Consider the following 25592-nt stretch of genomic DNA (forward strand, 5'->3'; position numbering starts at 1 on the left):
CCAAAGAGGTGGGACCAGGGTTAGGGTTAGAAGTAGGAATAAAGACAGCAATTACCAGTGGAATCATGCTGTGAACAAGGGAAATGTCTTTGTTTTCCAATTTCTTCATGTATCGTACAATATTTGTTTCTGAGTGATACCTGTGAACACAAAACACATGATATGGGGCATTATTATGAGGTAATCATCCTCCTGAAAGATAAGACACACAGGTCCACCTTCAAAATACCGATCAAACTGAGCCATAGGCAACATGCCAACAAAAGCATCAGAGGAAAGGAAAGACACAGAACCCCCACGAACCTCAGGGGATGCAGTAGGACAAGAAGCTTCTGTGGGTAGGAGGAAAGGTTGGGAAGAAGAGTACATTGAGTTCCTGGGTATCCACAGTCCTCTCTTCCTGACAAGTGGGATTAGGGGTTAAACTGCCAATGGAGCAGAGCCACCAAGAGATGGCTTTGCCAAAATCAGGAATAGAATCCTTATGGAGATGGTTTATTAGACAGCCATGGCTGAGCTACAATAACCTGAGCATATCATAGTTAGATCCAGAAGCTACTCTCTATGGGTGCCTGGATGGCTCTGTTGCTTAAGCCTCCCACTCTTTGTTTTGGCTCGGGTCATAATCTCATAGGTTGTGAGATCAAGCCCCATGTCGGGCTCCATGCTTAGTGGGAAGTCTGCTTGAGATGCTCTCCCTCTGTCCCTCCCCCAACTTGCATACTCTCACTTGCTCTCTCTCTCAAATAAATAAATCTTTAAAACAAATTAAGCAGCCAATCTCCATTGTACTCCCAAGCCACAGCACACAATGCACATAACCACACAAACCTGTTGAACACTTGATGTGTGAGGAAAGAACTAGTTCTCTTGAAAGCAGTCCCTGGAATACCTCTCCGCTCCTCGCCCATGCTTTCAGCAACCAGCTCCTATGTGGAGAGACCACAGACTAAACAGTGGAAAGCATGCCTGGAACCACCTGTGGAGATCCAGGCTTCTGGTCGGCATGTACCCCAACAAAGCACTAGAGATCTACTACCACTGCCCCACCCGCTGGCATCTGGCATGGTGAGATAACAGGTATCAGGAGTCATGAATTGTGGCAAATCTCCAGAGCATCATTTTTAAGTTCTATTGACATTTGTCACAGGAAAAGAGGAAAAATTACAAATTTTATTGCCTGCCCCCATCCCCAGTAAGACTTCTCCTGCATGTTCCTTGAGTAATGAAGCAAGTTCTAGTAAGTTATTTTAAAGGGCTATCAGAAAAGTTATGATGGGGGGCACCTGGGTGGTTCAGTCAGTTAAGCAGCCAACTCTGATTTTGGCTCAGGTCACCATCTCAGGGTCCTGCTTCTGGCTCCGCTCTCAGCGGGGAGTCAGCTTGAGATTTTCTTTCCCTCTCTCTCTGCCTCCCACCTCCGTGCATGCTCTTGTTCATGCTCTCTCTCTCAAATAAGTAAATTAAAAAAAAAAAAGTTATGATGACAACACTCACATAAGTATTCTCCCTTGTCAGTGCTTTCATTTGTGAGAACAAGTCTAATAAAATACATGTGCCAAGACCATTCAGTGGGGAAAAGGATAATCCTTTCAACAAACAATGCTGAGAAAAGTGGGTATCCAGATACAAAAGAATGAAGCTGGACCCTTACCTTATACCTTATACCATAAGCCGACCCTTACCTTATACCTTATACCACATGCCATATACAAAAATTAACTCAAAGTGAACTAAGGACCTAAATTTAAAAGCCAAAATTATAAAACTCCTAGAAGAAAACAGAGGCACAAATCTGCATGATCTTGGATTTGGATTTTGGTTTCTCAAATAGGACATCAAAAGCATGAGTAACAGAAGAAAAAGTAAATAAAGTGGACTTCAATTAAAATTAAAAACTTGCATCTCAAAGGACACTATCAAGAACAACCCACAGAATGGGAGAAATGTTTGCATGTTGTAACTGATAAGGCTTTAACATCCAGATTATATAACTTCATGTCTTGTTCCTCATTCTGCTGCAGGCTAATAGTAACAGCTATCTAGAGCCCTCGGTGGGTGCTCCATAAATATTCCTTAAATGCACGGAACCTGTGGTTAAATTCTATGCAGAGTCCTAGGGAGAAGACAGCTTATTCACTCCGATTTATTAACTAAGGCTTAAAAAAGAACAGTGTGCTATCTCTTTGATGGTTTACAACTGTTATCTGGTACTGAAGTCCTCTCTTAAACAATACATAGATGACCAGGATGGCACTGTTCAGCACTCTGGAACCTATTTCTACTTGTATAGGAAACATTTCCTTCCACTGATGCATTCAACAGTGTTTACTGAGTGCTTCCTATGCACCGGGTCCTGTAGAGTGTTGTGATTTAACATCTCGCCACAGGTTTAGGTAGCTACTGACTGCTCTATCATCTTCATTCCTTTCTCCTCACATGGCCCTGCTATTTCATTTGCTTTAGAAACCAACTCAGTCACAATGAACTGCCCCTAGTTCACATTGTAATCTTTCTCCTCTAAGTGTTTATTGTTGCTCTTCCCAGTGTCCAGAACACCTCTGGCCCCAACCACCTTGTTCTTCAATTGTGCCATCTCCGATTGGATAACTCCCACTCATCATTATTCAGAGCTCAGCTCAGGACAACTTCTCCAAGTCTTGAGGAGAAGCTCCTCCTCACAGAGCATCTTCAGACATCACTTAGTATGACATATCACCTGGATTTTAATCCTTCACATGTCTGAGTCCCCATTAGACTATAAGCTCTGTCAGGGCAGGAATCATGTCTAATTCACTACCATCCTCAGGGCCTCAGTACCTGCCACGTTTTAGGTGTTCAATAAATATGTTACATGAATGAGTATTTTCCCAAAACTGACATAACCAAGACACCAATGTCATGATTCTCCATATTAGGGTAGTTTCAATTAAACACCATTAACAAGCCTCCCATGTAGCCCGGCTGCAAGGTACTAGCTAGGGCCCACAGCTGTGACCACCAGCTGTCAGGGATGGTCAGTGGCATAATTTTAACAACAGGCCACCCAATGTCACACATGGAACAAGAGGCCAAGTCATCTTTGACAACATCTCAGTTATTATGAGAAATGCACCTTCTTAATTTACTTACTGCAGATGACTCACAGCCAAAGATCCACAACAAGTCATCCAGATCTTTTTCATTGACTGTTTCATCAAGAGAAATCCCAAGCTATAGAAATGAAAATGAAAAGGCAAACATCAGCCCTAAACACCAAGACCAGCGGAGAAACCCCAAGAGAGGTCAAAGGGAGGAAGATGCTGGATAAAACCCTCAGTTATTCCAAAATATCTGGGTGCCACTGTATCCAAGTTGGCCCGTGACTAGATGAGTCCGAGGCTTCACAAAGTTTAGAGTTTTAGGAGCCACCTCCAGGCTCTAACAGTCTGGTGCCTGTAGGTCACCCCTATTGACACTAGATTCACTTACCCTTTTCTTTCCTTAATTTATTATATCACTTATCATGTTTTACCTTCAACAGTCATATTGTGAAGGGTATTATGAGAAAATATGTGGCTTAGAGTCCCCTACATGAAAACACAAAGTCTTCAGTAAAGCTAAGAATGAATTATCCTTTATTTAAAAGTCACAATGTTCCTAGTGGGAAATGAAGATTGTTTAAAAAACATAGATTATGCCCCAAATTCCAATGCTTATTTTTTTAAGAAGAAAATTTTTCATAAGAAAAGTCAGGAAATTTTAAAGTAGTTTTAAAAAATGGGTAAGTTTTACTTAACTGTGCCATCCTCAAAGAGCCGAAAATTGATTTGCCGCTGAGCGGCCCGGTCCAAGACCTCTTTCACTGAGCAGCCACACTGAATCTTCAAAGTGTCAAAGAACAAGTCATGCTGGAGTTGATGCCCTGCTCGCTTGAGACCTAGACAAGACAGGAGAGCCATGAGTCCCCAAAAGAAATCTGCTCTGTAGCCCCTGACCTTTCACAGAGAAGTAAAGAGGTAAACTTTTTTTTTTAATTAAGATTTTATTTATTTATTTATTTTAGAGAGAGAGCACAAGCAGAGGGAAGGGGAGGGATCAGCAGACTCTGCACTGAGCGCTGAGGATCCTGAGATCATGACCTGAGCTGAAATCAAGAGTAGGATACTTAACTGACTGAGCCACCCGGGGGACCCAAGAGGTAAATTTTAACTATAGTCTGTTCCTGGTCTTAGCCAATGTTTCGATAGCTGCTTTTTTTTTTTTTTTTTTAAGAAATTAAATGCTTATTACTATGCTATAGAATATTATAAAATAAATACATATTTAAAAAAAGAAAAGTCACCATAATCACCATCCAGAAATACTTGCTGATTACAATTTGGTGTATATTACTCTAGAATTGGAATGTGTGTGTGTGTGTGTGTGTGTGTGTGTGTGTGTGTGCGTGATATCACATACAGTTCTTTACACTTTAAAACATTTGTAATATATAAAGAATTTTTTTTCTATAGCTCAATATCCAAGTCATCTTTTTAATGTTTAATCACTTACTATTGAACATTAAGGCTGTTTCTAAGATTGTGATATTATAAACAACACTTCAGTGGATATCCTTTACATCCTTACTTGATTACTTCCTTCAGATAAATTTCTAGAAGTAGAATTTTTTATTCAAACTTAGGCACATTTTTAAAGCTTTTGATAATGTACTGCTTACATGCCCTCATAAAAGTTATACCAGCATGGGTGTCCGGGTAGCTCAGCCAGTTAAGCATCTGCCTTCAGCTCAGGTCATGATTTAGGGTTGTGGTAGGATAGAGTCCCATGTTGTCAGACTCCCTGTTCAGCAAAGAATCTGCTTCTTCCCGTCTCTCTTTGTCTGTATTCTCCCTCCCTCTCTAATAAATAAATAAAAATCTTTAAAAAAAAGTTATACCAATATCAGCATTCTTTTTAATCTTTACAAGTAATGGGAGAAAACGATATTGTTTCAATTTACAGTTCCTTAATAGTAAGGTTGAAGTTTTATGCTTATTGGCCACTTATTTGTATATTTCCTTCTTTTAAAATTACATTTAGGCTCCTGGGTGACATAGTTAAGTGTCTGACTCTATTTCAGCTCAGACTGTGATCTCAGGGTTGTGAGATTGAGCCCTGCATCAGGCTCTGTGCTTTAAGATTCTCCCTCTCCCTCTGCCCCTCCCCCTGGTTCTCTCTCTAAAAATCAAATAAATAAATCTTTTAAAAAAATTTAAAAAATAAAATTACACTTAATGTCCTTTGCCCATTTTTCTCTGAGTGATCATTCCGCTCATGTTTATGGGGTTGGGGAGCAAGTAAGAGATCTCCATATTAAAATTTTTAACACCCAGTCTATCAGAAATGTTGAAATAGGTTTTTTTTTTTTAAGATTTTATTTATTTATTTGTCAGAGAGCGAGAGAGAGAGAGAGCGCGCCCATGCACAAGCAGGCAGAGTGGCAGGCAGAGGCAGAAAGAGAAGCAGGCTCCCTGCCAAGCAAGAGGCTCGATGTGGGACTCGATCCCAGGACACTGGGATCATGACCCAAGCCAAAGACAGTGGCCTAACCAACTGAGCCACCCAGGTGTCCCAGAAATGTTGAAGTACTTTATTTGACTTTCAATTTTGTAAACAGTATTGGACACAATTTTTCTATTTTACCTACTCAGGTTTATCAGTCTTATTATGTCCCAAAGTTTTTAAACAGATAAGTGACTCACCTTCAGACAAAATCAAAGTGGCATTATGTACCCTCCTAGCAATATGCTCCAGCCCATGGGAACCATGGTAGATTGCAAACATTGCAGCCATGTTTGCCAAGAGAGCCTAAAACAACAAGAACATTTAAGGAATCATGCTCAACAATATGATGAAGACAATTAGTGAGAAGAAATATTATTTTGACCTGAAATGCCAAATTGAAAACAGGGACCAAAAAAATGATCAGATTTCCTGCATTCTCCATGAAAGTTGGGGCCCATTTATAACCTGCCTATCTCAGGGGCAAACACAGCATCCAAGACACCCTGGAGTCATGACACTAAACCTTCAAATTTGACCACCATAAAGGAGGAGGATGAAACTTTATAATCATATCACCCATAAGGGGGGGAATGGGGCTGTCATTAAACACTGAGAAGTAGTATTTCATGTAGGAAGACAATGAAGTAATAAAGGTGTCAGAAAAAAAAGTGAGATCTAAGAATTTTATACTCACAGTTCAAAGATAAAAGCAACAAGTAATTTTCAAATACACAAGAACTCAGAAAACCCAATTCTCCTGAGAACGTAAATAAAGTGCTAGAAGCTGAATTTCAGCCAAACAACAGATGAATGGAGATTGTGTGAAAAAGGACTACTGAAAATGAAAATGCAGGACACAGGGGAATAAAACCACAATGAACTGGCAGGACATACATTAGAAAGAGAAAATCAGCACCTATTGGCTATTCCCTGCTCACAGCAAGGTCACTTTCTCGGGCAAAGATATCTCCCTTGACCACGGGATTGAGGTTTCACAAAAACATTTACAGGGAAGCCTGTGTTTTGTGTAATGAAAAACAGAAAGGAATGGCACTGGAATTTCTCAGAGTAAGGGGCACAGTCAGCTCAAGGATGTGCAGTGAGGAAGTCCTGCACGGGAAACAAGGAAAAGGACCCACTGTGATGGCATGTTGAGTCAGGGAAGAGGATAAAATAACATAGCTAGGATAAGAGACCAAAAGGAGTTACAATGTGGCAAAAATTGATGGAGGCCCACCTCGTGCTTTTCTCTTCTTCCTGGTCCCATCCCTCATTTGCGTTATCGCCCTAGTTCCGGCCAATTAGCAATCTTCTAACCATGCAATACCATCCCGGCCCCCTAGGAAACTGGTCCCAACTCAGGTCTCAGATTCCTACCCTGCCCAGCCTACTCTATTCTCCCACTGCCACTCCTATTTTACTAGGTAAGCACTATAAACTCTGAAGTTTTCAGTCCCATTTGTGACTTTTCTCCTAAGGTAGTAAGTAGGTCAGTAGTTAGTTCAAGGTCATCTTCACAGCCAATCACCATGGAGTGGGAAGGGAACCTGAGAAACATAGTGCTTTAAAGTTGGATGATATTCAATATTGGATTGATTTTGTTAGGTATGATTTTCTCAGCGAGGCTGCCAGAAGGAATCCACGGGACCACTGCAAAACAAGAAATAGTTCTCAAAAGTTGCCAGAAAGGGACACCTGGCTGTCTCAGTCAGTTAAGCATCTGCCTTTAGCTCAGGTCATGTTCCCAGTGTCCTGGGAATCGAATTCCACATTGGCTCCTTGCTCAGTGGAGATCCTGCTTCTCTCTCTGCCTGTCACTCCCCCTACTTGTGCTCTCTCTCTCTCTCTAGCAAAAAAATAAAAATAAAAAAGATGCCAGAAAGTGAAGACAACATGCAAAGGAAAGGACAACATTTAGAGCACCTGGGTGGCTCAGTTGGTTAAGTATCTTAACTCTTAAGCATCGTAACTCTTAATTTTGGCTCAGGTAATGATCTTGGGACTTTGAGATCAAGCCCCACGTTGCACTATGCACTGGGCATAGAGCCTGCTTAAGAGTCCCTTTCTCCCTCTCCCTCTCTTTCCCTTTCTATAAAAAAAGAAGAAGACATCTGAGAACACAGAAATAGACTTTCTTACAAAAATTCCCCAAGAGAGTACAGAAGCTCTGTGGACTCTGTATAACAATTAGAAATAAATATAGAAGCACTACAATACCTTCTAGTCACGGAAAGGGCAAGTTAAACAACCCATGACACTATGTATGCGAATGCTTATGACTACTTCTGAGGAATAGAAACTCAGGCCGGATATTCACAGAATTCTCTGGAATCCTCTTATCACAACAATCTTGCATAATGTAGAGATGGTTCTTTTCCACAAAGAGGAAACTGTATCAAGTGACTGGCCAACAAATTGACAACAAATATAAAATCATTTTTAGAAATCTTAGAAAGGCTTTAGAACTCCAAAGTTCAAAGAAATAAAGACCAAGAAAATTCAAATTTCCTGGATAACCTGGACAAACTTAACTAACTAGTATACTTAAATAAAGTAATAAAAAAGTATAATCAAAAACTCATAATTAAAAGTTGCTCAAAATCATTAGTTATAAGGGAAATGCATATTAAAACCACAACGAGATAACACTTCACACTCACTAGGATGGCTATAACTGAAAAGACAGGCAATAAGAAGCATTGGCAAAAATGTGGAGAAATTACAATCCTCAAATAAAATATTCCCTGATGGAGGGAATAAAAAATGGTGAACCCCTTTGGAAAACAGTCTGGAAGTTTTTCAAAAAGTTCAATGTGGGTCAATAAAATGGTGTAGTAATTCTACTCCTGGATATACACCTAAGAGAACTGAAAACATATGACCCCATAAACTCTTTTTTTTTTTTTAAGATTTTATTTATTTATTTGACAGAGAGAGATCACAAGCAGGCAGAGAGGCAGGCAGAGAGACAGGAGGAAGCAGGCTCCCTGCTGAGCAGAGAGCCCGACGCGGGACCCGATCCCAGGACTCCGAGATCATGACCCGAGCCGAAGGCAGAGCCCCAACCCACTGAGCCACCCAGGCGCCCCTTCCCCATAAACTCTTGTAAGTGAATGTGCATAGCAGCTTTATTCAAAATACCTAAAAGTGGAAACAACCCAAATATCCATCACTTGATAAATGAATAAACAAAACATGGCATGTCCATACAATGGGACAATATTCAGCCATTAAAAAAAAAAAGTACTGGGGCGCCTGGGTGGCTCAGTGGGTTAAGCCGCTGCCTTCGGCTCAGGTCATGATCCCAGGTCCTGGGTTCGAGCCCCACTTCGGGCTTTCTGCTCAGCGGGGAGCCTGCTTCCTCCTCTCTCTCTGCCTGCCTCTCTGCCTACTTGTGATTTCTCTCTGTCAAATAAATAAATAAAATCTTTAAAAAAAAAAAAAAGTACTGATTCATACCACAATATGGATGAACCTTGAAATCATTATGCTAAGTGAAAGAAGCTAGGCACAAAAGGCCACATACTGTAAAAATCCCATTTATATGAAATGTCCAGAATAGGCAAATACATATAGGAAGAAAGTAGATTAGTAGTTCTCAGGGGCTGCAGGGAGGGGAGAAGGATGGGGAGTGACTGCTTCATAAACTGGTTTCTTTTTGGGGTGATGACAATGTTCAGAAATGAAATGCTAGTGATGGTTGCACAACTTCACAAAAATACTAAAAACCACTGAACTGTATTCTTTAAATGGTCAAATTTTATGAAGAGTTATAGCTCACTGAAAGAGTTAATGAAATGTAAATTATACCTTAACACAATGACTTTAGAAAAAGCTAATGAAAAAATTGCTTGTGGTAGTAGAACCCAAGAAAAAAGAAGACATAAAGAACAGGACATGATGCAAAGTCAGATATCTGTGAAATATCACAAGTTTATAGAAAGAATTTTTAAAAAGAATTCAATAACACACTTTCAGAGATTAAAAAAAAAAAAAGGCTTTGTACTACCAACAGTGCACAATTAAGACAATTCCAGCATGGAGCCTATTATGCTCAAGAGGAAAGAGGCAGTCACGAGAACACAGAACAGTTGCTAAGGAAGCAGAAAGCTGGAGTTAAAGGCAATAGTGTTCAAGGAGCATCTCAAAAGATTATCAGTCATCTCCTAACAAAAAAGATTAATTACATGCTTATAGAGAATGACACTGGAATTATGAGCAACTGCTTTATGCAACCAATTATGCAAAGAAATTCATGAAATGAAATAGACAATGGATAGCTAGAAGCTCTCTAGAATGAGAAGATAAAAATCAGAGAAGACAGGGGCATCTGGGTGGCATAGTCAATTAGTGTCCAACTCTTGCTTTCAGCTCAGATCGTGACCTCAGGGTCCTGGGATTGAGCAGCACATCAGGTTCCACACCCACTGTGGTGGAGTCTGCTTGGGATTCTCTCTCCTGTCTCCCTCTACTCCTTTGCCCCCCACCAACTCTTTCCCTAAAAAAAATAAATAAATCTTAAAAAAAAAAAAAAAATCAGAGAAGGGGCACCTGGGTGGCTCAGTCGTTAAGCATCTGCCTTCTGCTCAGGTCATGACCCCAGGGTCCTCAGATCCAGCCTCACATCAGGCTCCCTGCTCTGTAGGAAGCCTGCTTCTCCCTCCCCGACTCCCCTGCTCGTGTTCCCTCTCTCACTGTCTCTTTCTCTCTCTCAATCTCTGTTAAATAAATAAATAAATAAATAAACAAACAAGCAAATAAAATCTTCAAAAAAAAAAAAATCAAAGAAGACAGAGTTGGGCTATTTCCAAGGCAAACATCATTTTAATAATTGCTGAAAAAGATGGAGACCTTCGTTCAGCCCAAGTTCACCTGTAAAATTAATTTCAAACATTGAAGCAGAAAACCCCTTAATGCATTTATAACCAGACAGGTATCTTTTGCAAGTACATGGGCAGAACAATGAGGAACAATAAGTAGTTGCAAAGGAAGGGGAAATATGCAAGCAGGGAATTCAACAAATGAGGGGTAAACTACAGAAAGTAATAGCATCACATAAAGTTCAATTTGTTATCAACAGAGGAAAAACTCTTGACAGCAGGCTCCTTCCTGTGATAACAGAAGGGCTCTTAACTAACTAAAAAGCAGCAGCCACCTTTTTGAGGCAATAAGACAACAAAACCTACAGAGGAAACTAGTCCAAAGACCAAAGGCTATAGAACCAAATATAAGATCTTATTATGGGCGCCTGGCTGGCTCAGTTGGTTAAGCGACTGCCTTCAGCTCAGGTCATGATCCTGGAGTCCCGGGATCGAGTCCCGCATCGGGCTCCCAGCTCCATGGGGAGTCTGCTTCTCCCTCTGACCTTCTCCTCGCTCATGCTCTCTCTCACTGTCTCTCTCTTCTCTCAAATAAATAAATAAAAAATGTTTTAAAAAAAAAAAAAAAGATCTTATTATCTACTGCCCCTGGATGGTCTTTCTAAAACCTGGTGGTGGTGCTTTCAGCCAATGCCCTAAGAGAAAAATGCACTGTATTGCCCACTGAGATGTCGAAGAGAGCTCTTTCTCTCACCCTGAAGGAGAAGATGGATCTAGAATGAACTGGTTGCTCAGGAAGAATCCTCCACCTAAGCCCAGAAACTGACCTGGTCTCAAACACTACTCCCTCTGACATGAACCCTGGGCAACTTCCAAAATCATCAGGAACTTAGGAAGCTACTCCTCTTTTATTCCATCCTTTCAGGAATGTTTATCCTGAGTCCCCAACAAGAGTACCCCACGACCACCACCAGTCAATCTTCATCACCCCTCAAGCACAGTCATGTTGCCTTCCTCACCACATTCCTAGAGGGCTTCCATTTCAACCCTAAGGAAAGTGCTCAGTCGCATGCCACCCATAATGGACCTGGCCCAATGGCCAAGAACGCTAGAAACACTGAAGTATCACGTATATTCGTACATAGAGCTCCAGGAAAATACATTATATTTTGGTTCTGACAAGACCACAGGGCTTCTCTACCAATAAGATCACACCATTTCTGATGCAAACACTGGCCAGTAGGTGGTAAACGTATGAAAGAACAATTGAGTGAATGCATGAGCAGCTCATTTCTGTAGATTGTAAACGATTCAGTGCACAAGGCAGGCATATGATCTACCTGAGCTGTACAGATGTTGCTAGTAGCCTTGTCTCTCCGGATGTGTTGTTCCCTGGTTTGAAGAGCAAGACGATACACTTCTTTCCCAGTGGCATCTCTGGTCCGAGAATAAAATACTTAGTTAATACATATGATCATAGCACCAAGGGTGGTCACAAATGGACCTATTTCTTTCCTTCCCAGCTTGAAAGGAACCCAGAAAACGTATTTGGCTGCAAGGCCATAAAGAAACAATTCCTAAGCCATCCTGTTTTAAATAGGACTAATAATTTTTAGTATGCACTCTGAGGGAGGAACTGAGATATATATAGTAAGACTAGCAACCTTGAAAGGAAACTTCCCAGGAATTACCCAGACTAATATAATGATGGTGAATGAGGATTCAATTTAAAATTAAATTTAGAGAAAATTCAATTTCACTTTAAGCATCTTGGCAGACACAGAAAAAAAAAATATCTGACAAAGGAATCAACTTCTGCACTAGAATCTAAAGCAACTGTACTGCTACAAAGAAAAAGAATGTGGTGAATCAATAAATTGTACACCTGAAACTAGTATTACACTGTATGTTACCTGGATTTTAAAAACTTAAAAAAAGAATATTAATAATCTTACCACTTATCTCTAAGAAAAATTTTCCTTCTTTCCTAATATAATTAAGAATTTGGCTAGAGGCATCTGGGTAGTGCAGTTGGTTAAGCAACTGACTCTTGGTTTTCGCTCAGGTCACAATCTTAGGGTTGTGGGATCGAGCCCTGAGTAGGGCTCCTCACTCAGAGTCTGCTTGAGATTCTCTCTTGCTCTCCCTTTGTCCCTCCCACTCATGTTTCTCTCTCTCTCAAATAAATAAATAAATCTTTAATAAAGAGTCCTGAGATGGAGTTTGGAGTTGGGCTCCTTGCTTAGTGGAGAGCCTGCTTCTCCCTCTGCCTGCCACTCCCCTTGCTTGTGCTCTCTTCTCTCTTCTCTTTCTGACAAACAAATAAATCTTAAAAATAACCTAATTTAAAAATTTTTTAAAAAAAGAAAGATTCAACAGTCCTGTCCTTTATTTCACCAAGCTCTGGGGTCCGTTTTTCAGAAAGATAAGAAACTCAATACAAAAATCAGCAGATATGGGGCACCTGGGTGGCTCAGCTGTTAAGTGTCAGCCTTCAGCTCAGGTCATGATCCCAGAGTACTGGGATCAAGCCCCGCATCTGGCTCCTTGCTCAGCGGTGAACCTGTTTCTCCTCCTCCCTCTGCCTGCTGCTCCCCCTGTTTGTGTTCTCTCTTTATCTCTGTCAAATAAATAACTAAAATTAAAAATTTAAAAAAAAAATCAGCAGACAGGAGGTCCTGGGTGGTTCAGTCAGTTAAGTGTCTGCCTTTAACTCAGGTCATGGATGATCCCAGGGTCCTGAGATAGAACCCCACATTAAGCTTCCCACTGAGCAAGGAGTCTGCTTCTTCCCCTCCTCTGCCTGCTGCTCCCCATGCTTGTGCTGTCAAATAAATAAATTAAATGTTAAAAAAAAAAATCAGCAGATGGGATGCCTGGGAGGCTCAGTCAGTTAGACATCTGCCTTCAGCTCAGATCATGATCTCAGAGTCTTGGTATGGAGCCCCACATCGGGCTCCTTGCTCAATGGGGAGCCTGCTCTCCCTCTGCCTGCCTCTCCCACTGCTTGTGCTCTCTCTCCCAGACAAATAAATACAATCTTTAAAAAAAATCAGCATAGAACAATATATTAAATTCTTTTTAATTAGAAAATTTTCTGCCTCATTTCACCTGGTAAAGATACATCACTGAAAGAAGCAAATGTAAAAATAGTTGAAGAAACTGGGGCACCTGGGTGGTTCGGTTGGTTGAGCCTCTACCTTCAGCTCAGGTCATGATCTTGGGGTCCTTGGATCGAGCCCTGCATCAGGCTCTCTGCTTGGCAGGGAGCCTGCTTCCCCCTCTCTCTCTCTGACTGCCTCTCTGCCTACTTGTGATCTCTGTCAAATAAATAAATAAAATCTTTAAAAAAAAAAAAAAAAAGAGGGCACCTGGGTGGCTCAGTGGGTTAAGCTGCTGCCTTTGGCTCAGGTCATGATCTCAGGGTCCTGGAATCGAGTCCCGCATCGGGCTCTCTGCTCAGCAGGGAGCCTGCTTCCCTCTCTCTCTCTCTCTGACTGCCTCTCTGCCTACTTGTGATCTCTGTCAAATAAATAAATAAAATCTTTAAAAGAAAAAAAAAAAGAATACTTGAAGAAACTATTTTTACACTAAAAAGTGAGGTGCCTCTTGCTATTATGTGGTAAGCTGCTTTTCAAAAATTCAAATTATTCACTAATATAGACTATTCACTTAGGCTAATAAGTCCAACTTCAGTGAAAGGTCTAAAAGAGCATGCTAAATTTCCCCAGTAATAATCATGACATTCATCTAAATTCTTAATCTGAGGAGGTGTATCAATGAGAAGCACTTGAGAGAGTACGTTTAGAAATTACCAGAAAAAACAAGTAGCAGACCTCTATGAAATAATGTAGATAACAGTGTGTACATGGTAATCTCTCACTGTGCGTGTCTTTTACCTAATTGTGTCGCATGATAATGCTTTTGAGAATGAAAGTGGTTAGATATAAAACACACCTAAAATGTCCAGTCTTTCAATGCTTTTGTCAACCTAATTAAATTAACTTATATGACTTCAATACCAATATGCTGTAAATTACCGTGCATGGCCCGATTAAATTCAGAGAAAAATCAACAACTTTTGTAATCAGACGAGACAGGGAAAACAATAAGCACAATCAAAAAGTGGAGAAACATGAGCTGCGTTACCTTGTTACCCCCACCATTCTCCCGGGCATCATCCTCACCAAGCTTTCTCTAACAGCAAAAAAGGCCGCATGCGGTCCGCCATAGCCCAGTGGCACTCCAAACCTCTGTGAGCTACCGAGGGCAATATCCACCCCAAACTCTCCAGGAGGCCTCAAGATACACAGAGCTAAAAGGTCAGTAGCACAACAGGCCAGGCTCTAGAAAGGAGAAAGTGGTGGTTAATTGTCACCTTCCCCTGAGAGCAGTTGGAGAGTAGTAAATTATGTTCAGTATAAGCAGACAGACAGGGTTGTTTCATACTTGGTGAATTCCATTTACTCACGGATTCATTCAAAACTATTTACAAAGGGGCACCTGGGTGGCTCAGTCGGTTAAGCATCTGACTTCAGCTCAGATCATGATCTCAGGGTCCTGGGATCAAGCCCCACATTGAGCTCCTCACTCAGCAGGGGGCTTGCTTATCCCTCTCTTCCTGCTCCTCCCCCTCCTCATGCTCTCTCTCTCTTAGATAAATAAAATCTTAAAAAAAAAAAAATTACCGAGTGCCAGGAATTAATGAACAAAATAAACTTGAAAAAAGGCAGGAAGGATAGAATTTAACATTCTAGGCGATACAGGTATAGAAACTAAGATGCATTAAAATCATTCATTCAAAGTTGGGACATACCTCCATGGACCCCCACAAGGAGAGATTTGCCTACCCCAGTCTGATGAGCCCTCTCCACAAGCTCTGTGAAATCTTCCACCTTCCCCTCAGTGTCTGGATACTGGAAGAGCACTCCACTAACATCTTTTCCACTGAAGTCCATTTCATGGGGTAACTTCAGCTCAATGAGAACGCCATTGTATCTGGAAAGACAGAAGACAAAGAGCAATCATGCTTTTGATTTTCAAGAGAAAATAAAAATCCCTTACAATTTATTTTGAGTGATATAGTGTCTATATTCCATGTCCTTCCTCATTGTCCCCCACCCCACCTCATCCTGACACACACACGCACACATGTGCGTGTGCCCATCTCACACCTGACCTTTCATTGTTAACAGAGCTACACACCATCTCAAGTGCTTCCAACAGCTTAGCTTCTGTTTCTCTCCTCCACCCTTACCACTCCCATTCCTCCTTTCCTGCTAGAACCTGCTCCTGAAAGGGTCAGGAACATGGCTTCCTAGGACTAAAGAACCCAACTTCAGACAGCAGTCACCACTTTCACCTGGGATCGGTTTTAGGTGAATGGAAAACCATCAATAAGACAAAGAGAAAGACCTTTCTTAACCATCCAGTTCCAATTCTATATGAGAACACCCCTTCTGAAGGGATGGTGGTTTGGGGTTGGGGAATATAATATTGCCCAGTTCTTATAAGAAGAAAACAAACAAATACACTGGCCAGGGATAGTTGTGCTGTGTTTATCTGATTACAGCACTAAACTAATATAGTACACTTGTTTTTGTCTATATCATACCACACCTAGGTTTTAGTTAGATTCCCTATAAACTATGTTTGCAGTAGTATACCCTAGATTCTAACAATTGTGTGAGAATTCCATTTTCCCCCTACTTTTCAAACTTTCCAGAACATTGCTGAAATTATTTTAGTATTTTTAATTTTCTTTAAAAAAAAAAGAAAACAAACAACACGGTTACTCAATATAAAGCAAAGGCAACTAAAGCCACTTCTATATTCTCCATTCTGACACATTTTACTTAAGAGGCAAGATCTCAGGAAGACAGTGGGAGGAAAAGTAAAACTGAACAACCTCAATGTAAACCTGGTTCACCTCCAATCAATTTGAAAGTAACAGAGAGAAACAACAGAGATGAGTATGATATAGATTATCCCTAAGTTCAAAATATGATTGAAATTAATTACTTGGCTCGAGTCTGGACGACAGCTATTGTCTGTGGGTGGCAACGGGGGTCAACAAAAAATCTCTTCCTCTTGTTGTGTCTGTTGAAAAGGAAAATCACATTCAAACATGAACATTAAAGAAATCAAAGTGGCTTCTAAGAACGCAAAGCAAAGGTGGTACTTAGGGAAACTCTAAATGCAATGTAAAAAATGGGTCATTAATTCTACTGATCAGAATTCTACTGAAATCTAATTTCTATTCTTAAAAAGAAAACCAAAGGCCCAAAATAGAGTCACTTGTGCTAGGTTCATGTCACCAAAGTGGGGCTTAATACATACCTGATTATAGTTTCAAACATCCCCAGTAATACAATCTTAATTGGTCAGCCTAGAATTTCCTGGTAAGCACCAATGAGGTGGTAATTCACCTAATAAGACCTTTTTTGTCCTCCAAAGTAAAGTGACATTGCTCTAAGTAATCCCTTTTTTGTTTGTAACTTCCTTAAAAACCTTTCTTCTTTCAGGGCAGTTGGGTGGCTCAGTCTGTTAAGTGTCTGCCTTTGGCTCAGGTCATGATCCCAGAGTCCTGGGATCAAGCTCCATGGTTAGGCTTTCTGCACAGTGGAGAATCTACTCCCTCCCCCTGCTCATGCTCTCTCCTTATCTCTCTCAAATAGAGAAAGAAAATCCTTAAAAAAATAAAATAAAATAAAAAAATAAAAACCTTTCTCTTTCAAACTGGACAGCAACATGTCAAAGAAAGAAACTGGACCACTTTCTTATATCATACACAAAAATAAGTTCAAAATGAGTAAAAGACCTACATACGAGACCTGAAACCACAACAATCCTGAAGAACAGAGGCAGGAATGTCTTTGACATTGGCCAAAGCAACTTATTAGATATGTCAACTGAGGCAAGGGAAACAAAAGCAGAAATGAATGACTAGATCTTCATCAAGATAAAAAGCTTCTGCACAGCAAGGGAAACAATCAACAGAACTAAAAGGCAATCTACTGAAGAATCTACTGGGAGAAGACATTTGCAAATGACATATCTGATCCAAAATATATAAAGGATTTATAAAACTCAACACCCTAAAAGCAAATAATCCAGTTAAAAAATGGGCAGAAGATGTGAATAGACATTTTTCCAAAGAAGACATCCAGATGACTAAAGATACTCAAATCACTCATCATCAGGGAAATACAAATCAAAACTATAATGAGATATCATTTCACATCTGTCAGATGGCTAAAATCAACAACACAGGAAACAACAGGTCTTGGCAAGCATGTAGAGAAAGAGGAACCCTCTTACACTGTTGGTGGGAATGCAAACTGGTACAGCCACTCTGGAAAACAGTATGGAGGCTCCTCAAAAAGTTAGCAGAATTGCCCTATAATCTAACAAATGCATTACTAGGTATTTACCCAAAGGATATAAAAATACTGGTTCGAAAGGATTCATGCACCCCAGTATTTATAGCAACATTATCAACAATAGCCAAATATGGAAACAGCTCAAGTGTCCATTGCCTGATGAATGGATCAAGAAGATTATACACACATACACACACACACGCACGCACACACACACGATGGGATATTACTTGGTCATAAAGAAAGAATGAAATCTTGCCATTTGCAGCGATGTGGATAAAGCTAGGAAGTATTGTGTTATGCCAAATAAGTCAATCAGAGAAAGACAAATACCATATGATTTCACTTATACGTGGAATTTAAGAAACAAAACAGATGAATGTAGGAGAAAAAAAAAAGAGAGGAAAGCCAAGAAACAGGCTCCTAACCACAGAGAACAGAGTTGTGGAGAGGCAACGGGTGGGTAATGGGCTGAATAGAGATGATGGGTATTAAGAAGGGTACTTGTTGGGTGCCTGGATGGCTCGGTTGTTTAAGCAACTGCCTTTGGCTCAGGTCATGATCCTGGAGTCCCAGGATCAAGTCCCACGTCAGGCTCCCTGCTCAGCAGGGAGTTTGCTTCTCTCTCATACTCTCTCTCTCTCATTTTCTCTCTCTCTCTCTCAAATAAATAAATAAAATCTTTAAAAAAAAAACAAAAAAATATTTTAAGAAGGGTACTTATGATGAGTATTGGGTATTTTATGTAAGTGATGAATCACGAAATTTTATACCTGAAACTAATATTACACTTTAACTAGAATTTAAATAAAAATTTGAAAAAAGAAATTAAATCATCAGATATTTTTTAAAAAATACCTTTCCCTTTCTGTAGCCCTTTATCACTCTTTTCTATTTGCTAGATGGGATGCTGCCTAATGCATGACTCGTTGAATAAAGCCAGTTAGATCTTCAAATTTACTCAGTTGAATTTGGGTTTTTTTTTTTTTAAACACTATTCCAACCCTATTTAGCAAAATCAATCTTAAACTGGCTTAAATTTTTAAATATGTTAAGAGTTAAAAGAAATAAAAACAAGATGGGTGCCTGGGTGGCTCAGTGGGTAAAGCCTCTGCCTTTGGCTCAGGTCAAGATCCCAGGACCTGGGATCAAGCCCCACACTGGGCTCTCTGCTCAGCAGGGAGCCTGCTTCCTCCTCTCTCTCTCTCTCTGTCTGCCTCTCTGTCTACTTGTGATCTCTATCTGTCAAATAAATAAATAAAATCTTTTAAAAAAATTTAAAAAAAAAGAAATAAAAACAGGATAATGACTGGGTACAAGTAGAAATAAAAGGTTGAAATAAAAACATCTGAGAATTTTACTGCCAAAGAAGCATTTGGAGATTATCTAAACCAAATGTCCTCATTCATGAAAAGAACTCAGAGAAGAGACATGGGCAGTACCTTAAAGCTAGAAAGGACCTAAATCCTGGGAGTTTTCTAAATGTTCATGATTTCAGGAAACAAAATTGATGGAGATTGTTAAAAAGAAAACCAAAATTTTTTTAAAAGGGGAGGGGCGTCACCCTGGCTTGGTCTTTGGGCATCTGCTTTTGGTTCAGGTCATGATCCAGGGTCATGGGATGGATCCCACCCCCCACCCCCCAACTGGCTCCCTGCTCAGCGGTAAGCCTGCTTCTCCCTCTTCCATGCCCCCTGCTTGTGTTCTATCTCTCACTGTCTCTCTGTCAAATAAAAAAAAGAAAACCAGAGGCCCAAAATGGTGTTTCTTGCACCAGGCCCAGTCACCAAACCAGGGCTTAATACCTAAGCTAACTGCAGTTTCAACCTCCTCCAGAAATGTAGTCTTAACCCTGAGTCAGGAATTTTCTGATAAGCACAAAGGAGGTAACCTGTCACGTGGGCTTTCTCCATCCACCAAAGGCTAGAAGCGGTCATCTGCATAATAAGACACCCTGTCATTCCCCCTAAGGGAAGGTGATCTTGCCTATCACATTCTTGCCCCACCCTCCTTCCTATAAAAAAAAAAAATCTTTCATTTGTATAACTCCTCAGGGAGCCTTTCTACCTGCTAGGTAGAATGCTGCCCAATTTGTGAACTGTTTAATAATAAAGCCAGTTCAGATATGCTTCAGATATGCTCAGTTGAATTTTGTTTTTTTTAATAGTATATATAACAGTGCATGTATCATGAGCACATCTGGGTAGAAAGGATGGGGAACACAACATGTACATCGTGCTATGCATTTAATTTCCCAGAAAGATACACACTGACCAGTTAACAACAGCTTTCTCAGTGGAACAGGACTGAGAAACAGCAGGTTCACTTCATTATATTCTCTACTGTTTACATATTTTTCCACTCTGAACAGGTATTTTTATAATTAACATAAATTTAATAGAGGATTAAGTAGAGTTGGGTAGATACAAAAGAGATTAATTATCCAAAGCACAATGCTCTTTACAGTGTGAATCTAAATTGGGAGAAAAGAGCCATCTGTTTTTGGAAACAAAAACACTGCTATTTTAACTTTTATTTATTAATATTATTATTTTATTTATCTTTTCTAAAGATAAAAACCACAAAGCTACTTTTCAAGAGTCAAATTAAACATAGGCCCGAAGGTATGAGAATTAAGAGAGATAAAATAAATCGAGCATTTGCAGTGCTGTAGCTCATTAACTCAAATCAGTTCAGGACTGAACCCCTGAACCATCAACCAGAAAGGCCTCAGGTTCTTCAAGTATGAAATGGAAGCTTAGAAAGAGAGGCAGAGGGAGATGATGCAGCAACAAGAAGGGGGATAAGGATGAGATAAGATGAAAATGTAAACAGCTGAGAACAGAGAAGCATTCTTTCTGGCTGTCCACCCAGGATCAGGTGAAAGAGTCTGAACCCACCTCTGCTGCTTGGGAAGCAGAATAACCTGTGGCTGGAAATTCAGAGCTTTCCATACCTGCTAAGCAAGTTTGTTTGGGGTTCACTACTGCAATGTTGTGATTTATAAGAAATATATATTTGGTCATGACCAAATTTTAATATCGAATACCAAATATTTCATATTTTCATTTATATTTAGCCTTCATCCACAGTTCTTGGCTCATAGCTCCCCAAACTTCCTAACTGTGGAGAACACAAAAATGTCTTTTTTAATGTTAATTAAATTTGGAAAATGTCCACGGATGGGGTTTGGTTGCCAATGGAACCGACTATGTGATTAGAGGGGTGGAACTTTTAGTCCTACTCCCTGACCTCAGAAGGAACAGGGACTGGAGGTCAAATCAATACCCAAATGCCAATGATTTAATCAATTCTGTTTATGTAATGAAGCCTTCATAAAACCCAAATGGACAGTGTTTGGAGAACTTTAGGTCAATGAATATGTGGCAACTGGAGGAGAATGGTGTACGCTGAGAGTGAGCATGGATGCTCCACACCTTTCCCACATAACTTGCCTTATGTATCTCTCCCATTTGGCTATTTCTGGTTTTTTCCTTAATAATAAACCAGTGATGGAGTAAGTAATGTTTTTCTGAGTTCTGTGAGTCGCTCTAGCAAATTAACTGAGGGTGTCCTGGGAACTTCTTGTTTATAGCCAGGCACTCAGAAGCAAAGAAAATAACATGGGCTTGCCACCAGCGTATGAAGTGGGGTGGGGTGGAGTAGGGGTGGAGGCAGGGCAATCTTGTGAGACTGAACCCTCAACCCCTGGAATCCGATGCTATCTCTAGATAGATTGTGTCAGAATTGAGAGGAATTCTTAGACACCCTGCTGTTCTCAAAGAATCGTTTGTTGGTATGGGGAAAACCTCCACACACATATTGGAATTGGTACCAGAACCAATTTAACCATCTCTATCTGGAAGCCAAGAAAGAGAGTTCAGAGCCAGAGGCACAAAATTTCAAACATACCATGAATATATGGGCAGATTTCCCAACCAGATGACATCTACGGGAGAATTCTACCAGGAAGGTAAGTTCAAAAGTACTCACAAGGCCAAGAACAAAGGAAGGTGAGGAACTGGAAAGCAACTGTTAACTCTATACCATGACCCAGCAGTTCTATTTCTAGAAACGCATCCTCAGGAAATAATCAGAACTTTAAAAAAAATTTTTATTTAAAACTAAAAAAAAAAAAAATCAGAATTAAAAAAATGTTTATATGTTTCTTTTAAAAAGTTATTTTCTCAGTGTTCCAAGATTCAGTTTATGCACCACACCCAGTGCTCCATGCAATCAGAACTTTTTTTTTTTTTAAGATTTTATTTATTTATTTGACAGACAGAGATCGCAAGTAGGCAGAGAGGAAGGGAAGCAGCCTCCCTGCCAAGCAGAGAGCCTGATGCGGAGCTCGATCCCAGGACCCTGGGATCATGACCCGAGCCAAAGGCAGAAGCTTTAACCCACTGAGCCTCCCAGGCGCCCCGCAATCAGAACTTTTGACAAAATTTATTCTAAAGATGTAAAACAATAGCATCTGTAACAATAAAAGATGGTATCAAAGTGAATGTGTAACAAAAGAGATGAGGTTACATAAATTATGGTACTTTCACGCGAGTAATACCAGGTAGTCAATAAAAGCCATGTCCTAGAAAGCTGACTAAAGCAAATCTTCTCACAATGTATTGTTAAATACAAGAAAACAAGGTATAAAACATTTAAGGACAACCTAAAACAATATGCTTCATGAAAGAAAATGGTATTTCGGGGCACCTGGGTGGCTCAGTGGGTTGAAGCCTCTGCCTTCGGCTCAGGTTGTGATCCCAGGGTTCTGGGATCGAGCCCCGCATCAGGCTCTCTGCTCAGTGGCGAGCCTACTTTCCCCTCTCTCTCTCTGCCTGCCTCTCTGCCTACTTGTGATCTCTGTCTGTCAAATAAATAAAAATAAAATCTTAAAAAAAAAAATTAAAAAAAAAAAAAAAAGAAAATGGTATTTCAACAATACAGATCTCCAGTTCCTATCCAATAACTGTTCTCCCTTTTACCAACAGGAACAGAACTCCAGAACGCAGGGGGCAGCAGTGCGCCCATCTAATAAAAGCAGCATTCCCCCAGGTCACATAGGTAGGGGTTGTCAATAAAGCATGAAGTTGTGAATGCAAGTTTCCAACAAACTCTTTCAAGAGGCCTTATTTAGCTAGCAGCACCCTTGCCCCTTTCCTCCTTCCTGGGTGCAGAGGTCATGGTTAAAGCCCCACCAGTCATCTTGTGACCATGAGGACAAAGGCCTCACACTGAAGATGGCACAGAGAAGGGAGCTTGATACTATCTCAGAGCTGCCCTAACATCCCTGAACTTAACACAATGGATGACCAGAGCCAACACAATGGATGAGAAGAGCCAAATGCTTTCTCATGTTAAATGGTAAACAATAGCAGCTTTAAAAAGCCACTTTTCTAAACCTGCTACTATTGCAGATTTTTTGGTTCTCTCAGCTGACTGGTATAATGCTACTGTGTGTGTGTGTGTGTGTGTGTGTGTGTGTGTGTGTGTGTGTGTGTGTGTGTTTCTGAGACAGAGAGAGAAAGAATCACTGGACACCAATAGGGCCAGCTCTACCTGCACAACTGAAGAGACTGGAGAATGGCCCTTGGCCCATGGGCCTCTCACCTGTGGCATAGCTGCATTGCCTCTGCAGCTGCTGTGGCCTCATCCAGCAGGGATGCGTTGGCCATGTCCATGCCCGTGATGTCGCACACCATGGTCTGGTAGTTTAGTAAACTCTCCAGTCTCCCCTGAGACACTTCTGGCTGGTATGGAGTATACTGGGTGATCCTGTGAAAGACACAAAGGCCATGTCCAAACTGTGACTTCACTATCAGAAAAGTGCATGAGATGTGTTCATTTTGGAATTTAGTAACTGGAATTAAGTTTGCCTTCTTTGAGAATTGTGTATTAGTAGGGATGCTTAGACTTAAATCACAGTAACAATATTATCTTTAGTTTGGGCATATTCAGTACTTACATTTCTATTTTTTAAGTTACTTTTTAATCTTACAGGTCTGTATTAATAATCTTATCATATGTTTGTGTTTTATTGTAACCTGGTTCTTAAATCCACGGGAGTTTACCTACGGTAATATAAACAGAAGTTTTACTTCCTGTTATCTTTCTTCTAGCTAAAAGCCTATCTCAATCACAGTCCACAATAGGAAAGCATCTAAGAATTTACTATCTATACTCAAAAGTGTTTTTTTTTTTTAAGATTTTATTTATTTATTTGAGAGAGAGAGAGAATGAGAGAGAGAGAGAGAGCATGAGTGGAGAAGACCATCAAAGAATGACCTTTTCAGAGGGAGAAGCAGACTCCCTGTCGAGCAGGGAGCCTGATATAGGACTCAATCCTGGGACTCCAGGATCATGACCTGAGCTGAATCTTTGTTTTTATACTAAGCAGTAGAAATTCTATGTGCTCCTAGGAAATTAAGAGAGGTCTATTTAAGAATCCTGACTATTCAGTTATTAAGAGTCTGGAGAAGTTAACTCTGCAGCTATCAAAATTCAAGGATATAAATGGTTAGAAGACAGCACAGCAAGAGTTTTAGTCCTGTATCCTCTAGTTATTAGCCAGAAATATTTCTTTAGGTATTTGAGCTAATCCATTTTGTACTTTCATCCTTTTTTCATTATTTCACTCATCCTACAAACTTTACTACAGGCCTGTAACACCAAGAACTAGGCTATGTTCTGCTGATGATACATCATAAACAAATGGATAACAGTCCCTGAACTCAATAATATGCTGTCATGGGGAAAAAGAGATAATAAATAAATGAAATCATTTCAGAGTGATAAATTTTTCTTAAAAAAATAAAATCAGGTTGATGAGGGAACAGGAGCCTGGCTGAGGACAAAGTAAAAGCTGGCACCTTGCACCCCCTCTCCACCCGCTCCCCTGGGTAATGTGTGTGACATTCCTCAGGCACCCCTGACTGCCATAAGCGAGAAACAAATAGTTAACTTGCAGAGATCACAATCCTGCAAGACAGGAGTCTCCCTTGGTTTACAAATGTCCTAGAGATCTACAAACAAAGAAGTTACCTTATTAATAGCACAATTTCCAGAGGCAAATAACTCAGTTCCTCAAGCCCTAATGTCACCCTCCCCTCCATAAACAAAACTGAAGGAGGCTGAGGTAGAAGGAAATGTAAATAAAGTTAAATTTCTTCCAAACCCAAATCTCACTAACCAGGACACTTGATAGGAGAAATGTGAAACTTTATCTCTAGATCTCCAAGATAGTGTCGAGAATCATTCCCAAGCATATGGCCCATTGATATACATCTAAAGGGTCTCACAAGAAGACTTTTACTACTAGTAATAACTAACCTTTCTCCCAACAATAGCTAGCCCCTCAAGGTCCTGGAGACCTTGCTTCCAAAATTCCTTAGAGACTAACATCACCCCCTTTGTTCTCAGCGACCCAACTCCTGTGTATATAATCAGCCACTCCTCAGGATAACAGGGCAGCAGCTCTTCCTGCCCACGGGTCCTGTCCCCGTGCTTTAATAAACCACCATTTTGCACCAAAGATGTCTCAAGAATTCTTTCTTGGTCATCGGCTCCGGACCTCGGCCCACCGAACTTCACCTAGGTTCTAGAACTTCATCAAGGTGATATGATAGAGGGTGACTGAGGACTCGTGACACAGTTGCTATCTTTTCACCCAGAATCCATTCACTCTACCACCAAAGTGGGTCAGATCGGCATCCATGCTCCCACATGTGATTGACATTGTTTTATAATTCTATTATTTTTGTTCTCCTAAGCCAGAAAAGTATTAGGAAAAAAAAATTTTTTTTTCAAGCCCTATCCCTTTCTGTCTTGCTCTGGTAATCATGTGCAGGATATTTCCATCCTTTTT

General features: G+C 40.4%; 1 protein-coding gene across 1 annotated transcript in view; it reads right to left on the minus strand.

The window, feature by feature from the left end:
- The window catches only part of GLDC (glycine decarboxylase), a 95569-nt gene that overhangs the window by 47439 nt on the left and 22538 nt on the right, over positions 1–25592 (minus strand). The window contains exons 4-13 of the mRNA XM_047700955.1: positions 23339–23503; positions 16368–16445; positions 15197–15344; positions 14496–14692; positions 11687–11783; positions 5724–5829; positions 3780–3919; positions 3133–3213; positions 832–929; positions 56–140 (exon numbers count right to left, since the gene is read on the minus strand). Of these exons, the coding sequence (XP_047556911.1) occupies positions 56–140; positions 832–929; positions 3133–3213; positions 3780–3919; positions 5724–5829; positions 11687–11783; positions 14496–14692; positions 15197–15344; positions 16368–16445; positions 23339–23503 (1195 nt within the window). The remainder of the gene's footprint in view (positions 1–55; positions 141–831; positions 930–3132; positions 3214–3779; positions 3920–5723; positions 5830–11686; positions 11784–14495; positions 14693–15196; positions 15345–16367; positions 16446–23338; positions 23504–25592) is intronic.

This window comes from Lutra lutra, chromosome 13 (assembly GCF_902655055.1).
Source record: "Lutra lutra chromosome 13, mLutLut1.2, whole genome shotgun sequence".
NCBI lineage: Eukaryota > Metazoa > Chordata > Mammalia > Carnivora > Mustelidae > Lutra > Lutra lutra.